The sequence below is a fragment of the Tauraco erythrolophus genome, chromosome 7 (genome assembly GCF_009769465.1).
Source record: "Tauraco erythrolophus isolate bTauEry1 chromosome 7, bTauEry1.pri, whole genome shotgun sequence".
In the NCBI taxonomy this organism is placed as follows: Eukaryota; Metazoa; Chordata; class Aves; order Musophagiformes; family Musophagidae; genus Tauraco; species Tauraco erythrolophus.
In genome coordinates, this window is record NC_141471.1 from 7,510,981 (window position 1) to 7,537,554 (window position 26,574).

At 39.8% G+C, this 26,574-nt stretch overlaps 1 protein-coding gene across 13 annotated transcripts in view; it reads right to left on the reverse strand.

Annotated features, from left to right (window-relative positions):
• KMT2C (lysine methyltransferase 2C) overlaps window positions 1-26,574 on the reverse strand; it is a 211,770-nt gene that overhangs the window by 26,414 nt on the left and 158,782 nt on the right. For 12 of the 13 annotated variants that reach the window (XM_086614336.1, XM_086614346.1, XM_086614342.1 and 9 more), the window contains 15 exons: window positions 26,290-26,420; window positions 22,977-23,163; window positions 17,032-17,136; window positions 16,629-16,676; window positions 15,327-15,464; window positions 15,120-15,152; window positions 14,918-15,037; window positions 12,859-12,997; window positions 12,374-12,588; window positions 12,184-12,257; window positions 9,219-9,401; window positions 6,685-8,565; window positions 5,320-5,645; window positions 2,640-4,462; window positions 1,198-1,309 (listed from right to left, as the gene is read on the reverse strand). In XM_086614336.1, the coding sequence (XP_086470462.1) occupies window positions 1,198-1,309; window positions 2,640-4,462; window positions 5,320-5,645; window positions 6,685-8,565; window positions 9,219-9,401; window positions 12,184-12,257; window positions 12,374-12,588; window positions 12,859-12,997; window positions 14,918-15,037; window positions 15,120-15,152; window positions 15,327-15,464; window positions 16,629-16,676; window positions 17,032-17,136; window positions 22,977-23,163; window positions 26,290-26,420 (5,515 nt within the window). The remainder of the gene's footprint in view (window positions 1-1,197; window positions 1,310-2,639; window positions 4,463-5,319; window positions 5,646-6,684; window positions 8,566-9,218; window positions 9,402-12,183; window positions 12,258-12,373; window positions 12,589-12,858; window positions 12,998-14,917; window positions 15,038-15,119; window positions 15,153-15,326; window positions 15,465-16,628; window positions 16,677-17,031; window positions 17,137-22,976; window positions 23,164-26,289; window positions 26,421-26,574) is intronic. The other variant, XM_086614344.1, reaches the window with a different exon arrangement.

Below are 26,574 nucleotides of genomic sequence, written 5' to 3' on the forward strand. Positions count from 1 at the left end.
CAATACTTTGTCCTTGATTGAAACTATTGCATTTTACACTTTTCAGAGAGATGAACTAAACACGACATACTACACTAAGTGTAGTAGTGTAGTGTGAAGGCACACACACACACACACAATGTATCTGTGTTTGTATTTTAAATATTACGACACAAAAAAAGGGAGATAGATTTAACGTACTTATTTGTCATGGTGACCAAAATAGCCACTGCAGTAGGGTAGATGTATTTGGGGTTCAGAAGGTTTTAAGCAAACCTCTGTACCATTCTAAGACAACGTATCTCCACAAAGCAAAACCAAATGCAGTTCTGAAGATCTTAGTCTATGATGACAGTTGAGGACACAAACTTCTATGTGCAATGGTGACAGGGCATGGATTTAGAACAAAAAATTCTTTTTATAGCAGTAAGAATGAGTAAGGTAAACCAGTGAACATAAGCAATCCCAGTAGTACCTGAGCAGTTAGAAAGTTCTGCTATTGCAAGTCACCCAGATTAGACCACAGTACTATACAATACTGGAAGCTACAATAAATGGGTTGGGGTACAGAATCTTCTTACCAAGTTCAAATAGGCCTTACAAACACCTCTGGTAAGCCACATATTGTCACATAACACCAAAGATGTGTCAGGAAGAAGAAAACACACTGTTTCAAGGGCCACATAAAAAGAAAAGTTGCAGATCGTATCTGATCCACAGACTCCCCACTCCTGATAAAGACAGCCATGGTGAAGTCTGCACGGTTCACAGCTCCTTTATCCTCAGAACAGATTTAAAGAATGGATGAAATGTCCATTACTTGTGCTACATCTTACATTTAGCATTAAATGATACGCTGCAACATGAAGGTTGTTACGTGGTTGTCAACAGTTTGCAAACACGATGTGTGAGAAATGTGTCATTACATAACTAATAAGTAGAAAAACATCAACACTGAAGCCATGCTGACCATGCTGACCAATGACATTACAACTGGAACACAAGTCAGATGCGTTTTAATACTTCTTATAGTTCCTACTGGTGCACTGGTTTTATTCGTAGGAGATAATCCTGTGTTAGCATGGGCTATGGAACACATGACAAAAAGAACTTTCTCCACTTTCACGTTTTTCATTTCCAGTGCAGAGTTTCCCCCCTAGCTCTATCATTGCCCTTTACATTTCGTAGCCCTAAAGAATGGTATCAAGTGTCGCCTACCTGTTCATAACCATCGGTGGCATCCCCATGTTACTCTGCGCCATGACTTTATTGATCCCCTTAAGAGCTACCATTTTTGCTTTCATTATGGGATCACTAATTGCATCAAAGTCTATAAAAGAAAAACAGTAAAAGTGAATTACATAGCTGAACATTACAAGTTATTAACTGGAACTGACTTGTTTAGATCTAGTTCATGCATAAATCATTAGTAAAACAACATAATTACATTACTATTTCAAATTGCTTGTCCTCTCCATTTTGAAATTCATTCAGGGTTAATATGTAGTTTCACATATCGCCACAGGAAAGTTATTCCAGCAGCAACTGCTCTTGTTTTCAGCCACGACACACAAAGAAAAGCAGGTTGGTATGAGGAGGGCTCTAGACCAAATTTGGCCTATGACCCAACAGATTAATAAATTCTATTTATAGGTTTAAGAATATGGAAGAAGAGTTGTTCTGTGAGTTCAGTTGGCAAAATCGGTACTAAGAAAACTTGTTTAGTTGCTCTGTAATTACCAGTAGCACTACAGGCAGAAAGGAACATGCCCCATACAGCATCTGAAAAGACCACAAGCATGGTGACATCTGCCTTTTTGCTGTCTCTCCCATTAGATGCCTCACACAGAGCCAGATAAATGGTAGTACAGAACAGATGAGGTTGGAAGGGACCTCTGGAAGTCATCTTAGCCACCTGGGGTGGTTACAGCACATTCTAGCCACACTACAAATGCAGAACTGTCACTTAGGTGGTAGGTTACGTTTGTCTTAACGAACAACCTGCCTCAGTGGTCAGTGTGGTTACAACTAACACATTCCCCAAAAATGTACATTTCATTAATAGCAATTAAATTATAGCGATGGTCTTGATCTGAATGTTCAAACTGCTATGTTATATTAAACAGAAAACAACAGTTTATCTTAAATGCTTTTAGTATGTGCAGAATTATCTGCGATGTTTCTGGGCCTTGCACGGACTGTGAGTTAGTAACACAGCTTTCGATAACCCCTTTCCTTGAAATGCACTAAACACCACAAAAAAAAAAAAATAAAACAACCATAAACAGAAAATTGATAGGTCAAATATCAAAAGGTCAGCTACTGCACTCGATCACTTAATTTTGTTTACAAAGGGTGCATTTACTCCACATCACACAAAGAGAACATGCAACAGAGTTGATGTCAGCAAAACCAGCAGTGAAGCAGCTCCCCTGATCCTGGTAAAATCAACAGCTGCCTTGCCACAGAGTTAGAAATTTCACCTACATGCCCAACTTCCAGACTCCCATTGTACCTTCTAGGCAGGTGGGTTTTTGTTATGCCAGCTTCAAGCTCCACATTATCTACCTGCTTCTTTCAGTGCTACAGATTATTTAACTATTTATCGTTGTATTTGTGAATAACCAACAAGAACATACACAAATATGTCACCCACATACCAATATTTGGGAAAAATGGCTCCGAACGTTGGCGAATCATGGCTTGCATCTGTCGCTGCTGCTGCTGCTCCTGTCTTTCCTGATCCAAAAGGTCCTGCAGAAGAAGTGGCTGTTCTTCTAGAAGAAGTGGTCTCTCTCGATTTTGTTGTTGAGCCAATGGCTGAGGGAGCATTATCTGTTGGGGACCAGATATGCCACTAGGACCAGGACGGTTTGTTACAGGCACAGTTTGATTAGGTGTCTGTCCTGTCCCAAAGTTATGATTAGCTGACTGACCCTGAATAAATCCTGGATTTGGTGACCCTTGAGAAAAATTATGGTTTATTCGTGGAACCATGGGCAAATTTGAATTTAAAGTGTTTTCCAAGATCTGTCCACCAGGTGTCATTAGTGTTTGTGGAATACCTGACGTATGGTTCATTTGTGTTGTTGGCAAAGATTGAGATGGAGATCCTAGAGTCCTTGCTTCAGCGTTATCTGAGCTTTCATTAGCTAGTAAACTTGAGAGGACTGGTGTGGACCCAGAAATACTGCAGGAACTTACTGCTCCTTGAACAGGCAGTGAAGCAGATCCCTGAACATCTGGACTAGGCACAGTTGTTTCTTCACTGGGAACAGCAGTAGTTTTATCAGGGAATTCTGGATTAGCAAGCTGTGCAGGAGCCTTTTCTCCATCCTTCAACTCTGTTTCAGCAGCCTGTTGCGTACTTGTGGATTCAGCATTTCCATCACTTTTTTCATTTTCATTCTTCTTTTCCTCCTGAGTGTTTGGTGAAAGTACTTCTGTTTTAATTTCATTTTCTGTAGCAGATTTCTTCTGTGGAGACTGGGCCTCAGGAGGGGAAACATTTCTATCACCTTGTTCTTTCTGGTTTGGTTCTTCTGTCTTGCCCTGGATATCCAGTTTGTCATCAATGGGGACACTAAGATCTAGTTCTTCATTAAACATTCCTTTCTTATCGCCCACATCAAGGTCTGGGTCTGTGTATGCAATTATATCAAATTCCCCAGATCTTAGAAGGTCATCAAGGTGAGGATCATTGGTTTCCAAATTATCTAAAGTGTCCAGTTCATCTCCTTTCCCGTCCTCTGTGTCTAGATTCAAATTTTCCAGATCCTCATCATCTAAATCCTTGACTTCAACCCCGTCAAGGTCTTTCACATCCAAATCTTTTACAGCAGGATCATCAGGATCAAGCTTTTCTTCTAGACCATCACTTGGCTGGTTGGGAATCTGTAAATTTGCAGATTCATCACTTGGTGCAGATGTAGACAAAGATGGTCCTGGGAACGCCTCAGCAACTGGTGGATGACTTAGAGAACGTATTACAAGTGCAGGTGAGTTGTCAGGATTGATTTGATCTTGTTGGGATTGTGCCACATGCTCCAGACTTGTAGACATCTGCAACTGGTTAGGTATACCTTGAGAATTATGTCTCAGTGGTTCTGCCTGTCTTGGGCCTGGAAACTCCTGCCTGGGTATAAACCCTGCATGTCGTTGATGTTGTGCTGCTGCATCCATAACATTTGCAGCAGAAGGATTAAAAGGCAGCCTTGGCCTCCCATCAGGAGCCCTGTGACGTAACTCGATAAACGCCTGACCCAATATATTGTGCTGCTGAACTGGAATTCCCTGTGGAGGAAAATGTTGAGAGATTCCGGATGTATTATTTATTTGTGGATTGTTCACTGGCCGAGGCATATCAATAGACAGAGATCTTCTCAGCTGTGGTGGAACTCCAGGGCGTTGCATTGGTTGCTGAGGACCAAGGAAACGTTCTTGACCTGATGGTGGACCATGGCCACCTCCTGGAAACCCATATCTAAAATAAAACATGAAACACTAAATAATCTTTTTTCTCAGGACTGCTGAGTCTGGCATGTTTGACTAAATAACTATTCAGCAAAATGCTTTACGTGATGCATTCATTAAGATATTTAAATAAATATTTTGACTAATTATGCTTACATTTAAATTAGCTGTATGACTACAATAAAATAATTGCTTTAATTATGTTTAATAAACAACCTGTTTTCAATTCCATAATAATAATGGATGGAAAACTCTGACAGTAAGAACTATCTCAGTAAATAAACTACATGTTAATGCAACTCACTGTAAAAAATAATATTGTGTGGATACTGAAATAAACCCCAAATATTGAAAATAATAATTCCTGAGATGATTACGTCATAGCATTCGCTGTGAAAACGGCACAGGCAGAAGCTGATACTTGTTGTAAATGAAAACAAGACTATTACACGTATTCATTATTAAGAAAGACATCAAAGCTAAAGTCCAACTTTTCACGCTTTTTAAAAAAAGGAAATGCCTCAAAACCATGGGCAACAAGATCTTTCAGCTCACATAAAACTTTCCCAAGTATTGCAGTTTTTTCACTTTTATTTCTGATTAATTGCCAATAAAAGACAGCGTAAACCAGTGTTTGTGTAAAATACACATTCTAATGTTACAGACGCTTACAGGAAAACTCACCTACTCCAAAAAAAAACCCCAAAACCCAACTCATTCAGTACACACTGACTTCAGGAAGATTATCAGCTACTGTAGACAACACAGGCGATTTTTCATTAAAAAAACACCCTCTTTATCTAACATTTTCTGTAAATGTAGAACTATTCCTGCAATATCCTGGTTTTAAGAGATCAAAGAGCTTACCTAAGACCATGAGGTCTCATCCCCATGGCATTCATATCACCGGGAAACTGGGGTCTACTGAACTGCCCATCAGCAGGAAACGGTCCACGTTGGTCTTTTGGATATATGGTGAACCTTGGCCCACCTGGAGGGACAATAGAGGACCTAATATTCCCAGGATATGGAGGAGGAGGGCGGTTAAAAATTTGATTTAAGTTGTCTTGCTGCCAGTGCTGAAGAGGATTCGCATGAGTAGGAGCTGCTGCATCCTGCAAGGCTTTTTCCTGACGAACTGCATTCTTCTTCTGCTGCTGTTGCTGTAGAATAATTTCGCGTAATTTCTGGCGCTGTTTTAAAAAAAAATAAATCATTGTGCTTGACACTGTAATTGACATTTTTTGAAGTGTCACACTCTGCTAGGTTAAGCCTTTTGGAGGAAAGAAATTCTTCAATCACTACAGAAAAATATTATAAACCACTATAATCACCTCAGAAATTAGAAGAGGGATCAAACAGTATAAGATGCTGGTAACACAACTTCATCTCCAGACTTCTTGTTAAACTATACGGCGTGAACCCATTTTGCCAATTAACACATAAGCAACTCTCTTTTCCTTTTCTATTCCAGTAGTGCAGGTGCTTTTACCACATGGAAAAGTGCACTCTGGGGGAGCAAGGTGACTAGAGGTCCACTGTAGAGAATTCACCAAGGTTACACCAAAGGTGCAGAATTTACTCTAACTCTGTAGGATAAAAACTACCAGTTTTTCCACTAAATCCACTTCCCATCGCTCCTTCCAAGTAAAAGACTGAGCAGCTTTCCACAAATTGAGCACAACTCTATGTCTCAACACGAGCTGTTTGCCAAACGTTCATTGACAAAAGCCTGGAGCGAATGTGCCTCCAGAAGAGCAGTGACCAATGGAAGGATTCACCTCAACCAGTCAGTCAACTGGAAAGTCAGAAGTCTGGTCTGAGGTCTTTGCCTACACTCCCTTTTTCAGTCAGTGAACAATTCACTGACAATCAGTTCTACACATCATCTATTACAGGAAAGAATTAATCGTCCTTTCAAGGCGTTTTTTTTCCTCACTGTAGATAAAAGAGCTATTACAGACCAATTATCTACATCTTCAACAGCTTCAAAGATGCCCTTTACTTCCTTTTTGAATCTTGTCCAAACTCCTTAAAAATTACTGATATTTCTATATTCTGTATATTGTGGATCTATCCAGCAGGACCAAATTAACATACTAAGTGAATGAAGATAATTCTACATTATATAGCTATGTTTAATGGCAAGAAGCTTCAAATAATTAATTAGAATGGGGGAAATTCTTCTATTTTTGAAATTCTAATACCGTCAATATTAAACGTTATTCTCACCTGTCTTAACTTCTCAGTATCTGCTTGAGACATATTCATGGTATTCTGTGTATCTGTTACTCCTGTAGTGGGTGCTGGGCCAGGAACTTGGGAGACTTTGGGATACTGTTGGCCTTGAGAACTCATCGGAGAATTTGCAGATGCGTTGAAGTTGCCCTCAGATCCAGGCCGTGGCTGCTCAGCAGCATCGTGGGCCAGCTGACCAGTTCCAAAAGATTCTGGTTGAGGTCTTGGAGTCATTGGTGGTTGATCATATGGGTCACGTGCTGGAGCAGCTGGACCATGGCTAAATGAATCTGTTATTGCAGGTCCTGCAGGTTTGGGAGTTTGAGAACATGGATCTGATGGCCTGACAAAGGTGCCCTGCAACCTGCTCTGCGGTGTCTGCAGGAAAGGATCTCTATTTGGTATTAGTCCGGGTCTTGTCATTGCAGGTCTGGTAAAACTCTCTGGAATCCCAGGCCTTGGAGTTGCTGGTTGCTGAGAATAAGGGTCGTTGAGAACTGGCCTTGGTGTTCCAGGAGGTTGAGCGTATGGATCAGAATGTCTCTGATTTGTCGACTGAGCAAATAAATCCGCTGGCTGAGCAGGTCTTGGTGTTGGTGGTTGCTGCATATATGGATCAACTGTGGTGGGTCGAGGAGTTCCTGGAGGTTGGGCATAAGGATCAGCAACTGGCCGAGGAGTACCTGGAGGCTGGGAGTAAGGGTCCTGAGAAGCTGGCCTTGAAATGGGTCCAGACTGAGGGAAAGAATCACTCTGTTGTCGCACTATCCGGGGTGGATGGGCAAAAGTCTCCTTTACTGCAGGATGGGGAGTAAGGGGAGGCTGGCTGTATGGATCACTGGGCTGATTATGGGAAAAGTTATCCACTGGCCTTGGCGTCAAAGCGGGCCTTTCATATGGATCAACAGCAACGCGCCTTGGCGTAGCTGGCATCGATGCATAAGGATCTTGTGGGGACTGAGGCGGGCGCATGGGAGTTTTAAATGGCCCAGGGCTGCCATCAGCAGGAGTAGGAGTAGGAGTCAACGGTGGCCGTGCATACGCATCAGCAGAAGACACTCTCTGTCTCTGAAACGTATCTGTTCTAGGAGCTGGCTTAGTAAATGGATCACTGCTTCCAGCTGCTAAAGGAACCTTCCCTGACTGTTCCATAACTATGGGCGATCTTGGGACCCCCAACGGTTTGGAGAACGGCTCTGATGTCATGACAGGCCTGGGTGTGTCTGGTGGTTTTGCATAGGGATCACTGCTACCTGGAGATGAAGAACATGAATCCCTGACTGGTGAAGGTCTGCTTCCTGATGGTTCAGTTACCTGAATGGGCCTGGATATGGATGACTGTGGTGCACAGGTATCTAATGGTGCAATGGAACTTCTTCTAACAAAGTTTTGGTTAATGGGTGCTGGTCTAGGTGTTCCCACCATTTTAGCATATGGATCCATTGGAGAAGGAGGTCTTGTGTTTGTGGAACCTGGAGAAAACATCTGTTGTGATGATGTCTGAGGAGTCTGAGACTGAGACAGTGAATCGTGTACTGGGATTCGGGTCGGGGTAGGGGGTGGGGCTTGCGGTTTCAGGAACACGTCATCTGAGGACGCTGACGTGGGCGTAGCAGGTAGCTGCTGCTTGGTAAATAGATCCTTATGGAATGTCTGTTGTGCAGGAGACATACTTCCATTGCCCGTCTGTGGCGTTAAGGGGCTCTGGATCCCACTGCTAGGAGTGTCTGAGCCAGACTGGTTCAGAAGCTGTTGTGAACCAAACTGCTGCTGCTGCTGTTGTTGTTGCTGTTGTTGCTGCTGCTCATTTTTCACTTGTTCAAGCTTCTGCGTGGCTTCTATTTTGGCTTGCTGCTTACTTTTTTGCCGCATTTGCTATTTTAAAATCATGAGAGAAAAGGTTACACTTTTAAGTCCAGGGAATACAAAATCTTTATGATGATTGAAGCAATAATTAAAACTTTAAGACCCATGAAGATCGATTAGAAATAATTGTAAATTGCCAATTTTAAATGCAATAGGAGCAGAGGGTCTAGCTATTTGTAAAGTTCAATTACCTCGGCACGCATTTTGATTGCCTGGGAAGAGGCGTTTCCCAGGTTGCCTAAAGAGCAGCACTGCTTTCCAACCTTATACTCTCAAGACAAAGGTTACTGACAGATGCAGCACTGATGTAAGGGAAATGGGGTCTGAGAGACAACCAGCCCAATTTGAAGCCGTATTCTCCAGGACAAGGTTACTGCAATACAGGGTATATAAAATCAAACTACTGCACTAGCTAGCCATGCAGAGAAAAGAATAACCTATTTCCACAGTAGGTAAGATTTAAGAGTCAAAGTTTTAAAGCAAAGTTTTCTAACATTTACAAGCAGCTTCTCCTCTGATAGCATCTATTTTCTTCCTACACAGAATGGCTGACTTTATATTCTTCTACAAAGAAAGATTAACATTGATTTTATTACAGTAGATTCCAACAATGCAATAAAAAGCTGGAAGAAAAATAACAAAACACCCTAAACGCAACACACCTGTCTGAATTTCCATTCCTGCTCGTGTTCCGATTCCCTCTGTTTTAATGGATCTTTAAAGAGCTCGGAGTCGATGCGTGAGCTAGGATCAATGCTATCCTGTTGCTGCTGCCTTTTCATGGAGTCATTTGACATCTGTACTTTATTGATGCGCAAAGCTGCTCTATTATCTCTGGCTTTTTGCTGGGAAAAGATAAAAAAAAATGTAGTTAGCCTTGTTGTCTTCTACTAAATGTGAACACTGCATCTGCTATTCCTATAAAATCTACAACCAAATTATTTGTACAGCCTGTTTTAATCACATGCATGCTTGTGAAAACTAAATTATGCACTTTAAAAGGAATTCTAAACTGAAAATACTTCACCTCTATGGAAATTCTGCATTTAAACTTACACACATTGAAAGAACTAAGGAGTTATTAGCAGTAGAGTTTTACAGGCATTAGGAGTCTCTGTTCAGGCACTGTGCTGTGCCAAGAAAGCATGAATTCCACCAGTTTACCTTTCAAATCACATATTGGTGTAGTCTGCAATCTGAAGACATGAGCACAGCAGATGATGTTTGGATCGATAAAGGCCACTAATGTGGAGAACTTCAATGACGAGAAAAATACAGTCTCCTCCACAAAATAGCCTCTAAAGATCTCAGTCTGTGTTAAGTTAGCAGTATAAACATGGGATATGGGCTTATGGATCAGGAAAAATTGGATGGAAGAACAGCAATTCCTCTTCAATGAGGCATTTTACAGCCATACTGACACTTTAAAGCATCTAATGGAAGTTTCAAAAGAGTCTGTTTTGCCACCAATATAGGATGTGATTCTTTTTCTGAATCAAATCCTCACATCTTTTTCACAATTTTATTTGTAGTTGTCGAGTGAGGGCTGCCTAGCAGAAAAGGCTTAAATCCTTCCCCTCCAACAATGAAACAGTGTCAGGGATGAGAGCACCAGTGTCACAGCAGCAGAAAAATTAGTGTCATTTTCCTCTATAAGTGATGAGATTGTGCATACTAAGGAAAGTAAAAGGCCTACAGTGAAAATTTACTAACACTCTACTGAATTTAATTTCTAAGGTAGCCTTTACTCATTCCTACAGAGTGTGAGTCCCTCAGGAGAGGTACCACAGCAGCTTCTTGTGTGCACAATGCCAGGAACACTAGCAACAGCTGAATGGCATGAGTGCACAGACTACAGCTTCTGTGAGGAAAAAATTGCTTCTTGCTATGTAAATACTCATGTGGGCATGTGTGTGCACTAGTATGCACCTTCTCCCGAACATGAAGGAAATAATTTTTGCAGTTGCTTTTCGGCTATCCATCAGGAGAATAGGACTGCATTTGTTAAGAGCAACAAAAGAGAAAATAATCAGCAACAGAAATAATTGTAAAGTGATAAATGCCTGGATAAAAATCCACCCACGTAAGTAGACAATATCTTATGAACCCTACACAGAAGGAATCACCAAGATTAAATATAGGTGGATGAAATGACACAGAGCTCCTAAGGTGCTGAAGTTACAGGCCTGAATAAAAAGCAGAATAATTATGATGGCTCAGTGATACAAAGATGACAATAGAGAAGGATTCTTTCAAGTGGGAAGGGGTTCAGAAAGATCAAGAACTCCACTTCTCACATTGAGTTTGGGGTAATGATTTATCCTCTAAAAGTTGTCAGAGAGATAAGGATTTTTTTTGATTTAGACGGTAGGAGATGATGTTCGGGCTGTTAAGCTCTGAGCCATCAACATACATGGGAATCAAATTCGCTTACTAATGGGACTATATTAAAAAAGTGCAGGTGGGGGGAGGCTAAGAGACTGAAAACGTAACCCTGAGAAAGCCACAGAAATCTACAAAGTCAGAATGATCACCCAATTGCTGTTATGAAGAAACAAATAAAAGATGGGAACCAGAAGAGAATGGAGATGTAACAGCAAATTAAAGTACATTTGGTAACAATGGCTGGGAAGGTCGAAAAGAATGAAACTAATATAGGTTCTGAGATTTGGATGTGTACAGGCTTCAACAAGAGGTTTCCAAAGAGCACAAGGGTACCCTTTGAATGGCAGAAGTCCTACAGAATGGAATCAATGATCACACAACTCCAGACAGCTACTACAAATACGGGTGTTCGCTTGACTCAGATGTGAAAAAGGTGAATGTTTCTGGAGAGAAAAATGAAGTCCTTCACACTCCCCACATCATGGAAGATATCTAGATGGAAGTTGTGGATGCACCATCCCTGGAAGTGTTAAAGGTCAGGCTGGATGAAGCTTTGGGCAACCTGGTGTAGCGGAGGGTGTCCCTGCCCATGGCAGGGGGGTTGGAACTAGATGATCTTTGAGGTTCCTTCCAACTCAAACCATTCTATGATTCTATGAAAAGAGTTTCCACTGCAATGCAATAGAAGAGAGTAAGTAGTGAAGGGGAACAGTAAAGCAAAACCACAGGAGTAAAAGAAAACGAGGAAAGTAGGGATGTTAGCACTGATGCCTCTGGAATGGTCAGGTGAAGAGGTGAAAGACTTCAGAAACTCTGATGGGGCAAAAAAGAAAAGACTAGTGAGAGGGGAAGATGGAAGAGAGGAAGGTCACATAATGACTTGTTATTATCCTTCTGAAGAAATTGGTGAGATCCCGTGCAGAAAGCGACAAAGCAATTAAGACTTGAGGCATGAACCAAATGTAGCAAAGAGGCAATGGGAACCACAAATGTTCTCATCTCAGCTGATGTCTTCAGATTGCACGATACTAATATGGTTTATTCCAAAGCTGAAAAACTAAAACAGGTAGAAGTATGCGGAGTTGGAAGTTAAATTACAAAGGCATTCTTGGAGTGAGTGAACTTTCACTAACCCTAGAACTTGATTTATTTAAAAAACGAACAAAAAAAAAAAAGAAAAAAACTTATAGTTGAAATACATGTTTGCTGGAAGTAAGGAATGCAGGTGGCAGATGTTCTTACCACATATGGAGCTCTTTCCTGTGAGCTTGCTTTCCTCCACAGTTTAGCAATCTGTTTCACTCTTGTAGCCCAGTCTGCAATCAAAACAGGTGTTAATGGGCAAGGCTTTGATAAGTCCATGTCACATTCTTTCAAATCAAGATGCATAAATTGCTACAAAACATTTAACTTTATTCCATAAGTCACTCACCTGGGAATTCCTCCTTTAGGTTAGGGAAGTTGATATTTGTATAGAGAACAGGTGCTACTGTTGCCATTTCACCCAAAGCTTCTTCTTTTTCCCACTTCAGAGTGCTTCTTTGAGCATTGGACATTGTATCGCCTTCACCTTCCAAAGGTGGAGCAGACGGTGCCCACGAGCTGTTTGGATCATTTACCATCGGATTGAACGTTGGATTCTTATCCCTGACAAATCAGAAAAGGGTTTTATTTTACAGACATATTGCTCTCAATAAAAAAATCCCAAACGACAAACCTCAATGATTAGCAAAGTACTTATTCTGTTTGCTACTTTAGTAGTGAACGGGCTGCAAGAACACAGAAGTTTTTGCAGTGGCTGTCAAGAGCTAAGTAGTTAAATACTAATCACAGCACAGTATGAATAACAACAATGCCCCCTCCCCCAGGTGCTAAATGCTAAACAATGGGTATTTTTTATTTCTCATCTTCACTCACCTGGTATCAGCATATGGTTGCTGTGTAATGGGAGAGAAAGTGCCCAGTCCACCTCCAGCAGTCAAAGCTGTATGAGGGAGATGAGGGTTTGGGCCAATCAGACCATTCATAAGGGGCACTCTTGGAAACGCATTCTCTCCTGGAAAGAAGAAGGTTAAAATACCATTTTTAAAGGGTGACTATTTTTAAGGTAGAGGCAGAAATTTTCAGTGAAAAAGGGATGTCTCATCTAATGAAAAACTAATCACTTCAAAATTGTATAGTACTGACCTCACATTTTTGGAAAAGATTTTAAACCAGTTTACATTGCTTCCCTACAAGTTTAAGGGTTTCTCTTCTACTTCTAATTTTTTTTTTTCTTGAAAAATCAGGTTTTTTTAAATGGATTTCCGAAACTTTCACAGTAGCCCATTCCATGGTACTGCACTTTATATTGAGGTATATTCTTAAAGCCTCATGGTCTGTCGTATTTGTTATACCCAGATCCAAGCAGCAAGCATGGAGAAGGCTGCTTTTGGTCCTTGCAGAATTATCATTAACCAACCTGAATCAAACATCTCTTCTGAGACTTCTGAGCAGTGCACCAAAGTAAGCCTCATTATCTACTAGCTCCCTAATTTGTAACCAATGAAACTGACAAGTCTAGTCAAATGAGCACCAGTGTTTTGTAATTAAATGTCCAGCCCAGCAGTACGAAGGCAGAAAATTTTATTTATTTGATTACAATATTAGGCAAATGTGGCACAGGCAGATTCATTCCAGCAGATGGTCTTTGCAGATGTTCCTAAGCAGAATTAACACTGGTCTTTGAATCTCAGTCACTTAAGTGCGATTGTAACTGTTATCCCAGTATTTTCTTGGAAGTATAGAAGTAGCTCAGGAATTAGATGTATCTGTAGGATGACTATGTATCATTCTCTCATGCTGTAGGAGATTGTCTTCTGATCTATAGGTTACATACACGATGCAGAAAGTACAGTTTGGATAAAAGTAACTCAAAATTTGAGAGAACATGCTTTATTAGAGCCACTAAATAGACAGTATATAACTGTGACGATCTGGCAAACAAACAGGATGGAGAGTCAGGCCTTTGGTTTGCACTGTAGGACCACATCTTTATGAGAAGAGAGCATTAATTTTATTTGAAATCGCTGAAACCTGATGCAAGCTTCCCCATTACCGAAGCACTTATCTCACAGAAACACATGTGGATCATTACACTGTAATTGAACCAAATTATAAATCTAAAACTTTGTAACTGTGGCAGTTCCCACAGGGAGAAGTTAAACAGTCTTACGGAGCTCAAATGCTGAAGTTATCTCCAAGTACTCAAGTAACTGGGAAACAGGCAATGATATCTGTATTATCTTTTGCTCTAAATCACCTCATTATTTGCCTTAAACTTTGTACTTTCTAAGACTTTTTGAAGTCTTTCTTTTTTGTGGAAATTCATCCAAATAGGAAACCAATCATTTTTCTTCTTATGATTAATTCACTGGTGAAATCAATTTACGTAGTACTTTTTGTAGTACCAGAATGGGCACTCTTTACATGAGCTCAGGGAAAATCCACTAGAGGTGATGTCTGATGGGAAAAGAGTGCATTTAATTATGCTCATACATACTGCCAGAAAAAAAAAAAAAGCTCTACTGGTAAAATAAACAAAACAAAAACACAAACTCAATGCAGTAAATCACTTTCATAGAGTCTCTTTCCTTGCCCTTGTGGAGGTACTCAAAAGTAATTACAAAGTCAGAAGAGAACACATGTTTTATCAGACAAATTTCAAAACTATGTAAGTGTCAGCTAAAATAAAAGCTCCAATATGTCAGAAAAATCTAAAATAACTGTCCTTTTACTTTAGCAGTATTTACATGCATGTTAATCACATATTCCCTTCAGAACAGTTTTAGAATCATATTTCATACATTAACAATGGCAGATTCCACAAATTAACAATAGCAGAAAGTAAGGTGTGTCCTACTTTCACGTCAGTATCTAAAAGATGCACAACTCTCCTGACCAGGCTGCTGTTTTTCAAAGTAACAGAGGAACACACCTTGACTGTGCAAAGACATAAGTTGTGGTGGAGGTGGAGGCTGTGGCAAAGGAGCTGGCTGCGTGGTTGCTGGACTTAACACAGCTGTGAATAAATCTTCAACATCCTTTCCTCCCAGCTCTGCAAAAACACTGTGCATGAGTTGGCTGGCATTGTTTACGAACTGTATTTTATAAAAGACAGCAAAGATTAGAACACGTACCTGGAATTTTGTACAGTTTGCCAAGAATAGCACCTGGACAAAGTAAAGACAACACAGAATGAGTAATCATCAAAAGATGCAGTAAAATTAATTCTGCAACCAAGTTCAAATAGGTATGTTACAATACATAGATAAGTAATTTGAAAAAAAAAAAGAGAGAAGATTTCTACTTAAGTTTTCTAGAAGATCAAGGACAAAAAAAATTACCATCTGTGACCATTTTGTCTAGTTCTGGACTGAGGATTCCATCCAACTGTTCTTCACTCAATGGCCGTGAACTCTGGGTGACATTCGGCTGAGGCAGAGAAGGATGATCATCAGGGATGGGACCAATATCCAATCCAGCTGAAGGAAGGAAGAGGATTAAGTTAGACATGAACAGTAAAACTCACTGATATAGAATAAAGAGCCTAAAACTTTTTTTTTTCCCTAGAGCTGAGCTATCATCTAAACCACGACTTTCTAAGATTTGAAAGGTAAGGCAAAATAAGACATTCATTAGAAAAAGTAAACAAAACCCCCCACTATTTACCTCCAGTTTACTGTATTGTTTGAGGAACGTTAATTGAATAGAATGCAACTGGAAAAATGGGAAATAAGACTACTGAGTTTAGGTACAGCATGTTTTTTAGTATATAGTTTTCAGTGTATAGTTCCACTATAACTATTTTTCACATTTTAAAAACAATCACATCAGTACACAATATGGCTCCTCTTCATGTACCTAAAGGTTCATCCCAAATGTTCTTATAGTATTACATTAAATATCTACTGAAGTGCTGTTGTCATTATCAAACGAGTTACATCAGTTTCTGTTTCAAAACAGCTACTGAATATTCTGGGTTACACGAGACAAAGTGACTTGTTGGTATTGAGAAAACATAACTTACTACATAAATTTCCTAATATCTTTTACAAGCCAATAAATGTCTCAAACAAGAAAGATCTTTGAAGGAAAGAACTACACACTTCAGTATTTAAATTATATTTCTGTATTAGATACCAAATAAAAAGAAATTTAAAATAATGAAACATGCCGTTCTACCTATTGTCAACCTGTGTTCTACAGAAAGTGATGAATCATCATCCAGTGGAAACAAAAAGACTGATGCTGACAGCATTATTCATGCTTTAATATATTGACATCGTTAAAGTGCTTTTATTTCACAAAAGATACCACTATGATAAAAACTACACACTACTACTAGGAGTAATTTTAAAATTAACAGTGGCAGCAAGAAAATGCATGGTTTTGTATCATGAAACACAAAAACTCAGGAAGGCTTTTAAAAGCTGTAAGCAAAACTTTATGCAGTACTCTTAAGTGCGGAGTGCAGAGCTGATAGGTCGTGTTAAGACTTAAACACCACAGAAAGAGTGGAAAGTGAAAGCATGAATTAGTGACACAGTAAAGGAGTACTAGTTTCTACACATGCAGTTCTTTCAGCTAAAACCACTAGGAAAGATGACTACTTCTAACCATGGATCATCCATTGTTTAGTTTCTTACCAAATGGGGAGGGTGAGTTCTCAACCTGGAAAGTGCATAAATCAAGACCTACAGGACCCAAACCAGATAAAATGGATGATTATAACACAAAAACAAAAAAAAAAAAGTAAAGAAAAAGCTGCATGCTGAAAAAAGCTACGCAGGTATGAGACAACGGCAGCTACAATTTATTCCCTCTTAAGCAGCAAAGCAAAGAGCCAAGTACACCAAAATGTTGAAAAGGTTGGGGATTTCTTTTCTGTAGAAGACAACAAAATCACTTCAAACCAAGGTATTCTTAAGATATGAAAATTGTATCTGAAATCACCTAGAGCATAACCTATAGACACAATACAAAAAATACATCAATAATAACGAGGAAAAAAGACGACAAATACTGGAGAGACCTTATAAACATACATACCCGAATGATCTCCAGACTTTACCAAATCATCAGAAAGTATTCCAAGAATATCATCATCAGTATTTAAGACCTCAGAAAGATCGGCTAAAGGATCGTCGGTGCTGCCTGCATAAGACACAATAAATCAAATCAATCAATCAATCAGTCGTGGCATTTATACGTGACTCTGGTGATGTACTATAACTTGAGCTATACACTCAAACACAGATTTACCAGGCCATCAGGGCCTCCCATAGTGTGTTATGTACTGCAAAGTCACTCTGGGGCGAGAGACTGTGCTGACTAACACCCCCCCCAGCTGGTACTGTAGTCATCTTCACGTGCTTCCGTTGCTGAGTATTTTGTCCAATACACTAAAAGTTATAATGTAATCAGTCATGTGGAAGAAAGATTGGGTGATTTTAGGGGGGAAAAAACCCACTAGTATCTAGTGAGAACTTGCAACCTCTAAGACACAAACGCCTGTGAATGTAAAAGTCAATAAATATGTTTTATAAAAGGACACGGCTGACAGCAAATCATCAGGGAATATTAAAAAAAAAAAAGATAAAAAAGTGATCAGTTACTTCTCTCACCACCACTATCTTTCTTAAAACTACAGAGCAAACAGTCACTACACCCTGATAGGGAAGTAAAATGTAAGAGTATGAAGCAGTAGCAAGTAATTGGACATTGGAGATGCTATTTTTAAGATCAGAAAAAATCCTGAAGAAGTGAGAACAGCCAGAGGTAGAGATGTCATGTTTGTTTGTTGTCTAGGAAAAACTGGCCTGGTCCTAGCAATAAATTATTTGATATTAAATAATAAACTCTGGATATGATTATCTTCTTGACATTCAATTCATTAGAGAGAAACAACCCCAAAAGGCCCATCTGGTTTCATTAACTAGTTTTTTAGGTCTATAACAGATGTGCAACATGTGAAGAAAATTGTTTGACAAATAAATAGAAGTTGAGAAAAATATTTTTCAGAGAAACTGCAGGCTATCATGACTACATGAACAACCCTTGCAAGACCAATGAATCATCATGAGATGGTAATGTATACAAATACACGTATAATTACACAGAGGAAAGGCAGTAATACAAACCACACAATGTACAATGTGGAAAACAAACACGGGTAGGTTGAAGAGAGACCAGAAAGTCGAAGAGCAAACTTATTTCATAGATATATGGGTTATCTTTTCCACTGTTACAACCCTACTGCCCCAGAAAAGTATTTCTAGCTTAATTCAGAGGTCTAGTGCCAAGGATTTACTTATATCAAGAGGCTACTTTCCAAGCTGCTAAACTTTACAATGATTTAAATGTTCCCTCTGCTGTTTTTCAGAGACAATCCTATTCCCTTCTACCATTACTGAAAGTCAAAATGAAGATGATTTTTCTTCACTTTACTATTTTTATTTTTTATTTTTATCCTTTGTAATGCAGACGAGATGATACCACCCTAATTAAATCATGTTTTATGTTTGCCACTCAGCTTCGTGGATCCATGTGCCAGTGCAGACCAGTCTGTTTACACATACATAAAGAACACTGCTCCTATTGGTAACAGGAGAAGTATTAATTAAAGTGCATCAAAACCACATCCCTCTGTGGATATAGTTATTTTGTGTACCTGATAAAAAGCACTATGAAACGCAAAGTTTTAAATAGAACCTAGCTGTTGGGCTTTTGGTGTGTTTGGTTTTGGTGGGGTTTTTTGAGATACTTGTTTTCCTTCTGGCAATTTGGTCTAATTACGCAAGTAACTAACTAACACCAGGCACCACGAGGTGATGTTCATGACTTCAGCTAGCTAGTAGGCAAAGGATTGACTTTAGCCATTCTTTAAACTTCCTGAATTCCAATTTGAAGGCAGTTAAGTATCAGAGAGCAAAAAGCCCTTATGAAGAAAGCACCGAGACTGTATTAGAAGCCTTTAATTCTTCTGTATTATTTTGCGTGGTGTTTTTCTCCACAGCCCTTAGTAATGCGCTTGGGAACAGTCCCTAAAAATTCAACTTCTAAATGTAAATACATTGAACAAGTAGCTAGAAAGAGCTCAGGTTGGAAGATATAACTGAAGAGTTTACCACCCGTAGCTACAAACTGGCATTAATAAATTCAGACTTTAAATTAGAGGGCTCCTAACTATTAAGGCAATCAGATTCTGTAATGGTCTTCCGATGAGATGAGTAGGTTGGAAAAAAGCTACCTGCTTTCAAAATGGAGCTTAAGGCTATAAAAAGGCTGAGTGTTAGTGATACCAGAGGACTAGACTCTATGATCCATAAGCCTCATGCAAGACATCTACTCTAAAGCATATTTTTACATTTTTATTCTATTTTTTTCCTTGTTTTAATTTCAGTGTGCTAAATATTATCTTGGAAACAACTAAATCACTTCAGTCAGCTGCTTCAGATCAGAATCAATAGCTGGTCGACATCTGCTGCCAAACAAATAGCTCAATACTGCTCATTAATTTGACTCTCAGAATGGACATGAAAATTAAGACAAAGCAAAAAGGAAAATAATTTGCTTGTAATGCTGGATCTCTAAGAGAGCACAGTTCTACTTCTATCTTGCAATCCTGATTCTGCCGATGCATTTACTCTTATTTATTTATAAAGTTCTAAAAGAATTAAAACACCTTTCCCAAGGCTTCAGCCACCCTAAGATGCTTAATCATGCAATAATGTATCTAGTTATAAAACATCCCAGCAGCATTCGAGTCAATTGCACACAGGCTCAGACGACTCCTCTCCTTTAGGCTAGGAAGAATTTCGTTAGCATTCTCTGGAGGCCCTACTTGAACAGGTGACTTTTTCAGCATCCCTAGAAAAAACACACTGAATTTAAGCTATTTCAAACTAAAGGAAAGATTGCATAGAATCATAGAATGTTTCCAGTTGGAAGGAACCTTAAGGATCATCTCATTCCAACCCTCCTGCCATGGGCAGGGACACCCTCCACTAGATCAGGTTGCTCAAAGTCTCATCCAGCCTGGCCTTGAACACTTCCAGGGATGGGGCATCCACAACATCTCTGAGCAACCTGTTCCAGTGCCTCGCCACCCTCAGAGTCAAGAATTTATTCCTTATCTCTAATCTAAATCTCCCCTCTTTCAGTTTAAAGCCATTTCCCCTTGTCCTATCACAGGCCCTTGTAAAAAGTCCCTCTCCAGCTTTCTTGTAGGCCCCTTTTAGGTACTGGAAGGCTGCTAGAAGGTCTCCCTGGAGCCTTCTCTTCTCCAGGCTGAACAACCCCAACTCTCTCAGCCTGTCTTCACATTGCCAAAGCCTTCACAGTACGCACCTCATCAAGTGACTACTTCATCAGAGATATCCAGGTCAAGAAACTCAGAAGAGATGTGGACATTCCTCAAACTACTTAGGATTCAACAGATCTCAATCACCACCTTCAACTTTACCCATGAAGAACCAGGGAGACCCTGGAGATCTGGTGCTTTGTGTTCCCAGTGAGCAACCCTTCACACTCCGCTCTAGCACTATCTTGGAACTGATTTTAGGGGTCGGTCCCAGGCAAAATACACTACAGTGTGCCACGCATGTTATAAAACCACAGGAAAGGTGAGTCTTGCACCCGAAAACAAAAACTGCCATCTCTCTGCCAGACAGAAATCAGGACTGAGAGCCTGAAGCTCACTTCAGTCATAGTTACTAGTTATTAATAGTGAACAAAGGACTCCAAAAACCACCTTCTGGCTGGCACTGCCAATTCCCATCACTACTGCAATCCTGTCTATCAAAAGCTTCAGCTACGATTAACAAAGCTCTAAGAATAAATTGTCACAGAACGTGTCACTGAAATGCACGGTCAGTTCATGAGCAGACTGAACACATCACTGTTCAACTCCCTAGCAGCCCTGTGCACACGTTGGAAAGCAAAGCAGATTGAGAAACCTCCTCTTTAGATGCTTGAGAGCTCTTTGGAAGATGAACAAGTATATCTAATCTTTAGTCCTGGGATTAAACAAGTCGAGTTTCCAAGGGAAGAACATCTTCCTTGTGGAAAACATCTACCCAGTTAAGCAAGGACTCTCACAGGAGTCAGCAATCCTTGTGAGAAATAGCACTGTAGGAAAATAACATGATACAGTCCTACAGCCTCCCCGTGCAGTGACTAAAGAAGTTCATATTGCTCCTGCGCCAAAGTCAGGTCTGTATCGAAACGATGAAAGTATTACAGGTGCTCCTGGACACTGTGCTCACCTCCAGCTTCTCTGCAGTACCAGCCAGAAGGGAAGATGTGACTGATGCTAGCTCAGCCAATTTACCAGGGTCTCCACCACTCAAAATGAATCTGGTGCTCTCACATTTGTGGATGCTATTGTGGAAATAATTGTCTCCACAAAGTCACAGTGCAAGAGTTAAGAAAAATTGCACTGGAACTGATCAATACTGGCAGATGACTTCACCCACTGGCGCTCCAACTACAACAAACAGCTCCGTCTGGCCAGAATTTTGGCCAAAAATCTGAACAGTTGAGAGACAATTGTTGAGAACATTCCTATGGCCAGAAAGCACTGTCCTTTGAGTCTGTCGCATATAAAATGGGAAAGAGTAGCTCATCTGCTTACAACTGTTGCTAGTGATTTATTTATTAATAGCCACCTCATTATGATTTATTTCTGAATAAAAACCAGAGGAAATTATGAAGTTTTACAACTCTGCTTATTCATGAAGAAGCTTTTTTAAAAATTCCTTTTGAACTTTGAAAAACAGAACATTGAATTAACATCAAGTTCATCAATTTCTAAAACCTCATACTACCATAATACTTGAACGTTAACGACTTGAATCTTGCAGATGGATAGACCAGCAAATACTTCTGAATCTGTGTTTCTCTGGCTTCAAAAGAATGCTGGAGTGAAAAAAAGTCTGCATGAGAATATTTTCCTGTAGTGTTGGAACCAATGAAATACAGACCTTGAAACACTCCGTTTGTAGTGGTTTCCCCTTCAGGGGAAGTTAACTTTTGCATTCTCTATTATTCACAATTTCAACTGTATAACAATCAATGTTTAATTACAATGTAGCCTTTTGCTTTTCATTTGGCAGATTTTCACCAAGTAACAATCACAAATAATCTTTCTTCAAATGACTCTCTGGACACGGAAAACTGTACCAACGTATGTAAACATTTTTAGATTAAAAAGCTCATAAGGATGAGCTGAAACACAAGCCACAAATTAACACACACGAGAAGTAGTCAGAGTTTTTAAAAAATACAGAATGCTAAGACACCTCTAGCTAACAGCATATACAAGACACAGAGAAAAAAATAATTTGGAGGGGAGAGTAAGGTTTTCACTTTTAATTGCTCCTTTGTGTGAAGCTGCCCTTTCAGCAGCACTTTACAACCCTCTGGCTATTTGCAAAACTCTCAGCAGTAACTTCAGTAATGTTTTGCAATAGCAAAAGAAGAAAATTGCCTGGGGGCTACAAACTGTACCTGGAAAAGGCACTCGTGATCAGAAAGGACATGGAGAACCAAAAATTCCGAGGAGACTGGCAACTTAATATAATCTAAAACATTAAAGAAAATAACACTTGGATGATATTCATCCAATTAATATTTACTAGACTACTAAAAATATCTTTTAATTAGAGTTATTTTTGTCTTCTTCTATAACGGATCTGTATGCTTACTCTCACATTGAATTAATTTTCATGGATTATATAGACATGGATGTTACAGTCAAGGAGTTTCAGATCTGCATTAAGTGCTAATTGTTGTGCCATCCATTGCTCCTGCTGAAACAGCTGAAGCCCTAGAGCTCAATATCACTGATTATCAATGTAATTTAACCTCACAAGGACAGTTAATATACAGAATGTTGAAACATCAGATAAACATTGTGAGAAAAGAGTGGAAAAGCCCCAATTGCAACCACAGAATCAAACTACTGAATTATCACTAACTTTAGCTTTGTATACCTTGAGGTCCCAGTTTTGCCTGAGCTGGAGTGGAGGTTGAGCTAAGAAGGGGGTCAGATGAAGGATCCAGGAAATTGGTGGTCAGATTTGTTTTACATGAGAGTGAAAGTGATTCTTCAGGTAAATTATCTAGGCTCATCTTGTTTTGTCTACTGGTATCTAGTAGGTCTTTCCCAAAGAAAGCTTCCTGCAAAGAAGACAAAAGGATTCAATGTAGGAAGAGTACTGTATCTATTGAAAAAGTTGGGTAAACGGCAAAGTTAAAATTAAAAGCCAATGATTACAAGAAATATAAAAATATAGTCTCAATTTCACATGCCTTCTAGTATGGCAGTATATCTTCCAAGCTATGAGGTGAGGATACAACTTACTTGAGGTAGCTACATTATTATTATTATTTTATGATGAATTTAATACCTTAAATTATAGAGAAAAAATATAGTTTTCTTATGCAGATGTGGCACTGACAGTGTACCAATAAAGTGTTATGATATATCCCAAGTTTTTCAATATTTAAAGTATTTCTCCTTACACAAAAAGGACATCTGAAGACAAAGAATACTGCTAAGCAACCTGAACACAAGCTTACAAAAAACATGCAACCGCACTGTGGTCTAAATTCTAGAATGACCCTACACTGCATTTCACTTTGCACAAAGTCATCCCAACGTCAAACGGCAGTGACAAAACACCTGAAGCTGTTTAACTTACATCAGTATCTTTTGAAATATTACGTAACAGTTGTCACTCACCTGAGCCTGAGTACTCAGCAATTTGACAACAACCTATCAAATTTTCAAGCCGATTTTTATTAATTATATAACACCTTTTTCTGTTTTCATGTAGTCTTTGAAATCTAAATTTAGAATACAGTTGCTATAAATAAAGCTAAAGATATATTCTTCAGTATCAGTTATTCAAACACTAGCAAAAGAAGAATCTAAGAAACATTCTGTTTTACAGGAGTAAAAATATGCATTAAGAAAAAACTATTTACCCTTATTAATAATCTGTGATTATTAATTCAAAGGAAACGTTGCTTAAGTATTTTCTTTTCAACTTATAAAATACAAATTATTTTTAGGCAGAGATTGTTCTGCCTCTCTGTCAATTCCTTGCTTTCAATCCTGATATAGTCTATGTCATGAAGTTTGGTGAACATCTAAAACATAATACAGTTTTCATGAAAAAGGCAGTTGAGAAGAAGAACGAGTCAAATAATATTCTCAGTGAGAGACTGTACTGGTTTTGGCTGGGATAGAGTTAATCTTCTCCACAGTAGCTGGCATGGGGCTGTTTTGAATTTGTGCTGAAAACAGTGTTGATAACACAGAGATGTTTTCATTAATGCTGGGCAGTGCTCACATAGAGTCAAGACCTTTTCTGCTTCTCACAATACCCCACCAGTGGGTAGGCTGGGGGGGCACAAGAAGCTGAGAGGGGACACAGCTGGGACTGCTGACCCTAACTCACCAAAGGGATACAGTATTACAGATTGGTTTGGGTTGGAAGGGACCTTAAAGATCATCTAGTTCCAACCCCCCTGCCATGGCCAGGGACACCTTCTACTAGATCAGGTTGCTCAAATTCTCATCCAGCTTGGCCTTGAACACTTCCAGGGATGGGGCATCCACAACTTCTCTGGGAAACCTGTTCCAGTGCCTCACCACCCTCAGAATGAAAAATTTCTTCCTTACATCTAATCGAAATCCACTCTTTCAGTTTAAAGCTGTTACCCCTTGTCCTATTGCTCCATGCCCTTGTAAAAAGTCCCTCTCCAGCTTTCTTGTAGGCCCCCTTTAGGTACTGGAAGGCTGCTAGAAGGTCTCCCTGGAGCCTTCTCTTCTCCAGGCTGAACAACCCCAACCCTCTCAGCCTGTCTTCATAGGAGAGGTGCTCCAGCCTTCAGATGATCTTCATGGCCCTCCTCTGGGCTCGCTCCAACAGCTCCATGTCCTTCCTATGTTGGAGGCCCCAGAGCTGAATGCAGTACTGCAGGTGGGGTCTCACGAGAGCAGAGTAATGGGAGAGAATTCCCTCCCTTGACCTGCTGGCCACATTTCTTTGGATGCAGCCCAGGATACGGTTGGCTTTCTGGGCTGCCAGCGCACATCGACGGCTCATGTTGAGCTTCTCATCAACCAACGCCCTCAAGTCCTTCTCCTCAGGACTCCTCTTGATCCATTCTCCACCTCGCCTGTGTTCGTGCTTGGGATTGTTCCCACCCATATGGAAGATCTTGCACTTGGACGTGTTGAACTTCATGAGGTTCACACAGGCCCACCTCTCAAGATCCCTCTGGATGGCATATGACATCATGCTCAGCATATAAAGCTTGGAGAAGAAGAAGGAGAAGATGGAGAAGAAGAAGGAAGGAGGGAACGATTGGAGTGATGGCATTTGTCTTCCCAAGTCACCATTACATGTGATGCAGCCCTGATTTCCTGGAGATGGTTGAACACCTGCCTGCTGATGGGAAGTAGCAAATTAATTCCTTGTTTTGCTCTGCTTGCGTGTGTGGCTTTTGCTTTACCTATTAAACTGTCTTCATCTCAACCCACAAGCTTTCTCATTTTTACTCTTCTGATTCTCTCCCCCATCCCACCAGGGGGGTTATGAGCCAGTGGCTGTGTGGGGCTTAGCTGTTGACTGATGTTAAACCACAACAGAGACATGTTGACTGATGTTAAACCACATATATCATATATATCAGCTGACACATATATAAACCAGTCAGTTTATAAACCAGTTGAAGGTAGGTAAGTTGCTCAATCACCATTAATATCCTAGTTATTATTCCTGAGTGCTACCTCTTACCTGCTGGGGACATATCACAATTAACAGGGGGGAAATAGTAGAGATTATTGTGGTAGGAAGATGCAGGGCATATAAAACCACAAAACTGTAAGAAAACAAGTTTCTCCTATCAAATCATGTCCTATAATCTTCTGAAAAAAATAATTAGTATCTTGAGGAAAGGGCATGACGAGGCTAAGACATCCTACAGAGCTGAATGCTGAAAACCTCATGTGTCAGTTCAGAGAGAAAAGAAATGCTTCTTTCTCCCTCTCCTCCTCCTCTCAGAACAAGTTGATATCCACACATACAGAAATAACACCAAAGGACTGGAGATTCAATATAACATACCACTTTCTGTACAAACTTACGAATGTTCTTTACAGAAAACCCATTTCATTTGAATGATAAAACGCAAACCTAAAAAGAAACATTGATGGTTTAAATGAACTATGGATCAAGACATATAAAGATTAGGTTTTCAAATGTTTTTCCACAAGTATACCAATAGCTTTACCTGCAAGTAGGCAGGAAAGGTTTCTTCAAGTTTATTTTTCTTTTTTCTGTAACGCTTTTTTATTTTCTCAGTACTTTCAGAAGCTGGGGTAGACTCCTCAACTGGAGTGTCTGGCAGCTGTTCTGTCCAACCTAAAAAGTAACATATAGGCACAAACAAATTAAATACTCTATATCTTGCTCTAAAGTTACAGTGTCAGCATACCTAACGCATCTTGCCACCTATGTGGGTGCATGGGTTTACTGAATATCACTCTAGATGTTCTCTGAAGGTGGCTTTTATCCA